Genomic DNA, 5585 nt, shown 5'->3' with positions numbered 1-5585 from the left:
AATAAGATGTGACACGCTCCGCGGGACGTTATATTTCATACGCAACAGTGGTGAGGCAATCAGCAGGCGTACTACACAAAAGAGCGCGCTGCTGGGATCCGCCAGTTCACACAAAAGGCAAATCAACGTTTCTCACGATTAAGAAGCTATTAAGAGAGCCGACTACGGGGCTCGAACCCGCGACCACCAGCTTAAAAGGCTGGCGCTCTACCGACTGAGCTAAATCGGCAGGTGAGCCAGCGATAGGTTGAGGCAACACTCTGACACAAATGAAGGGCATGGGCCGTGAGCAAATCCAGCGAACTCTGTCACTTCCTTACTTTGCTCATACTTTTAGACATTTTCTGTAATTTGAAAGCCAAGCCCAGCGTCACGGTACAGAACCGCCGGTTTAGCTCAGTCGGTAGAGCGCCAGCCTTTTAAGCTGGTGGTCGCGGGTTCGAGCCCCGTAGTNGGTTTAGCTCAGTCGGTAGAGCGCCAGCCTTTTAAGCTGGTGGTCGCGGGTTCGAGCCCCGTAGTCGGCTGTTCTTTCGGCAGGTTGTTATTTCCGCCAGAGATACTGTTTTCCGACTTTGCTGCCTTTGCCTTTGTCATTCTGATATCATCCGTCGCCTTGCCGAGATACGCTATGTTGCAATGTCGTTTTATTTCATTTCGTGGACCGCAAATCTCGAAAGCTCGTGGTTACTCGTAATTTCCCCGTAGCCTTCTACATTGGGTTTCTGCATCTGTTTCGTCGGTCTGTTCCTGTCTTTCTTCTTTGACTGAGTGTCACTGAGTCTGACTAAGTGTCACTGAGTTTGTGAGATGTATATACCAGCCGTGCGCGGTAGCAGCATTTGGAGTTGATGTATTGCGCACAAATAGGATAATTAAGGATACGTTCACCCTTACGTTTCCGTTCTGTTCGCAGTGTCGTAAACCTTTACTCGGATGAGGGCTCGATGTACAGCCAGGTCATCCAGAAAACGAGAAAGTTCTGAGCTCAAGAAGGGATGAAACTTGCCCGAACTCTGACTTGGGATGGATGCGGTGGGCGAGTGCGTTCCCCACTGTGCTTCTGGTGCAGTTTACTTGCGAATATATGGCCTCGCTCAGTGCTCAGAGAGTATGGTTCGCAACATCATACGTAGATGACGGGGAACGGAATGACGGCAGTTGTAACGAAAGTCACTGCTTTGCTCAAGGACCGCGGGCGAGCTCCAATAATGTCGAAATATTCAAGATGAGAGTTCCCAAGACATCTGAGATCCTCGGCAGTCCCCAGGCACCCTGGGACCGGCGACACAAGTTCGTGGGACCGTAGGAGAGGAAGCGGGCTAGCACGTGCTGCAACGCGCCAAGTTGCAACTCGTTGTGCAAGGCACCCCCACATGCACAACCATGTAGCTTTTGTTGCATGGGCTAACACTGCCGACAATCGTTGAACAATCGCTTGCTCCTAAGGCAGCCTACATGTAAACAGAAGTGCACACCCCCATTTCACGCACAGCATTGTGCAGTATTTCGCGGCTTGGCCGGATGCTTTTCCCCTTTAATCCGAGTGTCTACGAGCTCGAGCTTACCTGTTTTACCGCTTGGGCTTGCTTTTCCCCCCTTGTATTGTTGACCAAGTTTCTGGAGTAGGNGAAAGTGAATGAGGCGGACGTAGGAGGCCCAAATGGGGTACTCCGGGGCACACGATAAATGATCTTACGGCTGGACTGAAGATGCCTCACGATGAGCTGGGGCTGTATACGGGTCTTCTCGATGCAGAGGGGGAAGCGTTCGTTGTCTGTCTCGCTTCAGCTCCAGCTGGTTGTCGTTAGAGCATTCAATTCTTCCACGAGTGGCGTCACTTGTTCACGCCTCATCACCGTTACTCGCAGAACTGTCCCACAGTACAGCGCTCAGCTTTGGGGATTGATGCTTCGGGCACGAAGCCTTCTTCCCCCTTTGTTTTTTACTGTATGTCCGCGTCCTAACTAGCACCAGTACAGCATCGTATTTCGGCTACGCAGGACGGCGAGCTGACGCCCTCATTCTGATCGTCTAAGCCGTCCCAGGAGGCAGTATTTATCACAGAATGCTTAGAAGAAAGACCAGTTTTGTTTCTTGCGTAGCCGCCCGCGCCGCCGTTGCTGTGGCGATTCGCCCAAGCGCACGAGTGGTCACTTCAGAACATGTGTAATAACCTGGGTATAATGCGGTGCATTACAAAGCAGTGTCAGTACCAATTGACTTACAGAAACAGTAGAAATAGTAGTCAGCAATATTTAGACGAACAGTATCGTGCACCATATGAATTCGGCTTACGGGCAGTCGACTAGCTTGGATTTCCGAACACAGTATAGTTCCACAAGTCTATTGGATATAGGTAGATTCGCAGGTGTCCCAGAGACAGGAAAGTGGAAAGGTGGTGCGGTTCAAGACATAGGTCTTTAGTGGAAGTTTCTCTGATGTTCGCAGCTGTGTGGCGTTTCAGGCACATAGGAAACCGAAATGCATTCACCACGTCCTTAGCAGGTTCCTTCTCATCTCAAGTGATTCTCAGTAGAGCCCTAAATTGGCACGTGCGGTCATCTAATTCTGTAGAAGAAGNAGAAGAAGGTACGCTAGGCACTGTGTGGCACTAGCGTTCAGAAAGTCAGCTGAAGCTTCCGCGGGAGTCTTCTTGGAGATTCCTCTGCATGGATCGGATGCGTTGGTTTTGGTTCCAAACTCAGTTTTCCCTATGCAGATGCCATCTCGCCAGGCTTTAGGACAAAACCCCTTTCGTTGCGCCTCAGTGGAAGTTCACCTTACACCAAACTCAGCCCGTTTATCGGACTCCGAACAGTTGTAGTTGTCCAGATATGACGGCTTGCAGCGCTTCTCCCAAATTCTCTTCAGAACCTTGAGCTAGCACATTGTCAGTCTTTGTAATTTATTCGCCGGTCCCAGACCCTCAAAAAAAAAGCATCGGCTGTGGTCAGAAGTGTGCACTGGAAGCAATTCCAGTGCAGTGCTGAATAGTTTGCGTCTCCTGTTTAGCGCAATTTCAATGCTACACCTGATGAATCTATGTTGTCACGTGAACAGGAAAAAAAATGGCCATATGCGTCGGGGTGTCCTGAGACTTGTGGATACGTCTCAGGAACAATCCGACAGTACTCCCTGCTCCTGTGGGTGCGTCTGAAGATATGCTTGACGCTCAAGGTAGCCCATGCAACCATCAATCCGCTCCCCATCGCTCGCGATTGTGCCAATCGCACAGAAATATGTGCCCTCCGCACGTTTGTTTCAGATCGGCGTCGACCTCCGTTAAAACCCATAGAAGAGCCGACTGCTACCGGTAACCAAACGGCATTCGCCTTCGCGGAACTATTTATTTCCTTGCAGACTACCTTCGCACAGGGCGCCCTCCTGCAACCCCTGAGCGAAACCCCCTGTACGTCTTCAACTCATCTGCATTGAACCATCAGAGGTGAAACCTCTAGAAGCGCTATGGAAGACGGTTCCAGGCAAAAACGCCCGCAATGATGTCTTTGTTCATCAAGAATGACATGATGGAGTTCGAACAGCGCGCATACAAGAGACGATGTGCGACCCGGAAGATGCAGCGATAATACATACACTCCTCTCTCTCGAGCCCGGAGTTTGTGGTGTTCCACGTCTTGGACAATATATATATATATATATAGTATATTTACATACTTATTTTATTGGCCGCTAACAGCCCGAGATATGCTGTGCCTTCAACACTCCTGCAGTACCCTGTCACCCCCGCGTTCGTCCCCCAGGGAAGACGCAAATGCACGCACCACAGGAAATCGAGAGCAGCAGTTGCTGCAGTAGCAGCTGCTGCTCTCGATTTCCTGCAGCTGCTGCTGCAGCTGCAAGGAGGGAGGCGGAGGACGCACCTAATGGTAGATATATTTCGGATACAGTTGATTTATAAGGCTTCCAGGCAGCGAATAAGTGTGAGGATTCCCCCAGTGAAATGCCAAAGCCTGAGGCTCTTCCATCTATAGACGAGCTGCTGCTTCTGCAGGAGGTTTTTCTTCTCTCGCAGCTTCGCAGCCGCGGCTGCTGCAGTGAGGGGGGTTGCAGCAGCGGCAGCAGCAGCAGTAGCAGCAGCAGCAGCAGCCGTTTGCCGCCGCACGGCCACGGCCTGCTTGAGGCTGCAGCTTTCGCAGTGAGGGTAAAGGCGCTGCGGCCAGTATTTAGAGCCCCCCAGAAGCCGCCTCAAGGCCCCCAGTGCCCACCCCAGGGCCGTGCGCTCGTAGTTAAGCACTTGGGCGGTGGGGGGCTGGTGGTCTGCCACCCAGCGCGTGCTGCGGGAGCGGGTCCCGCAGGTGTGGCAGCCGAAGCGCAGCCCCACCTTCTTAATTAGCCGACGCTCTGTGTCTGACGCGTACACCGTAGAGGCAGACAGAGACAGGGAACGCTCACTAAATGCCCCAGGAGCCACCAAACTGGAAGGCGAAAGACGAAAGAGACGACCCCCTAACAAATAGTACAAAACCAAGCAACCTACTGTCTCCCCCGCACAGAGACGCAGCAAGTTCTGCCTCGACCCGCTGCTGCTGCTAGTGCCGGTACTGCTGCTAGTGGGGAGGGTCAGAGAGGATGCTCGGGGGTGGTGCTGCAGCAGCAGCCCCCCCCACTTCCCACGAGTCTCCTGCTGCAGCGTCTTTGCTGCTTCGAGCCACCCGGAGGGACCGCTACTGCTGCCGGCGCGCAGCTGCTGCAGCCTGCTGCACGCGAAGCCTGCAGCAGCAGCAGCAGCAGCAGCAGCGTTGGAGGCCACCGCTATTGTAACCAAGCCTAATGGCTTGGAGAGAACAGAAGAGCACGAAATGCCAAGAGCCTGCTGCATACGCGTCCCAGCCGTACATACACCCCAAAAGGAGAGGGCGCTGCCGCTACACTGCAGCAAACTCGAGGCAACCCAATTGTTGAGGCTGCTTTGCGAGGCTGCTGCTCCAGCTGTTCTTCCTGTCAAATCCCCCCCCGCAGACAACGTAGGAGAAGCCGCCATTGCTGCTGTTGCCGCGGCAGCTGCGGCAACGAAACCAGTCCACAACAGTTGCCAAAAACTGTTGCTAGTGCTGCTGTTGCTGTTTGTGTTGCTGCTGCTGCGCAGGCCAAGCCTAGTCAGAAGGTCGCAGAACGGCTGGCGCAAGCGATGCTGCTGCTGCTGCCGCAACCGCTCTGTAAGGAGCGTCCTCAGCTGGTCTTCAAACCACTGGTGCGCTCGCGCAGCAGCAGCAGCAACAGCAGAGGCAGCAGACCGCCAGCTGCTCCCTCTCGGGGGCCGATGCAGGAAAAAAAGACCGCGCGTTTGCGGCTTGTACTGCAGCAGCTGTTGCCGCTGCAGCTGCAGCTCCTCTATCACCTCTCGACGCAGGCGGTTGCCGTCCGCTGTGGCTGCTGTTGCACAGCAGCCGGTTGTGGGGACTCCAGCTGCAGTAGCAGCAGATGCAAGACCATAGCTGCGGCGGGAACGCAGCAGTACGCCCATGAGAGTGCCCAACGACAGTGGAAACCACGCCTGCAGCCACAGCGGCGGCACCAGAGGCAGTAGCAGAGGCAGCAGCAGCAGCAGCAGCTCCCGGTCCGCC

At 53.9% G+C, this 5585-nt stretch overlaps 1 protein-coding gene across 1 annotated transcript; it reads right to left on the bottom strand.

The window, feature by feature from the left end:
* Positions 1 to 3913: 3913 nt before the first annotated feature.
* EMH_0008490 (Chromosome III, complete sequence, related) lies at positions 3914 to 5485 on the bottom strand (the record flags this gene model as incomplete). Its single annotated transcript, XM_013498361.1, has 1 exon — positions 3914 to 5485. One exon carries the CDS (start codon positions 5483 to 5485, stop codon positions 3914 to 3916), a length of 1572 nt encoding a protein of 523 aa, XP_013353815.1.
* Between the last annotated feature and the right edge of the window lie 100 nt (positions 5486 to 5585).

The sequence above is a fragment of the Eimeria mitis genome, genomic scaffold (assembly GCF_000499745.2).
Source record: "Eimeria mitis Houghton genomic scaffold, Emh_scaff337, whole genome shotgun sequence".
NCBI classification, from domain to species: Eukaryota; Apicomplexa; class Conoidasida; order Eucoccidiorida; family Eimeriidae; genus Eimeria; species Eimeria mitis.
This window is presented reverse-complemented; position numbering and strand designations above follow the sequence as displayed.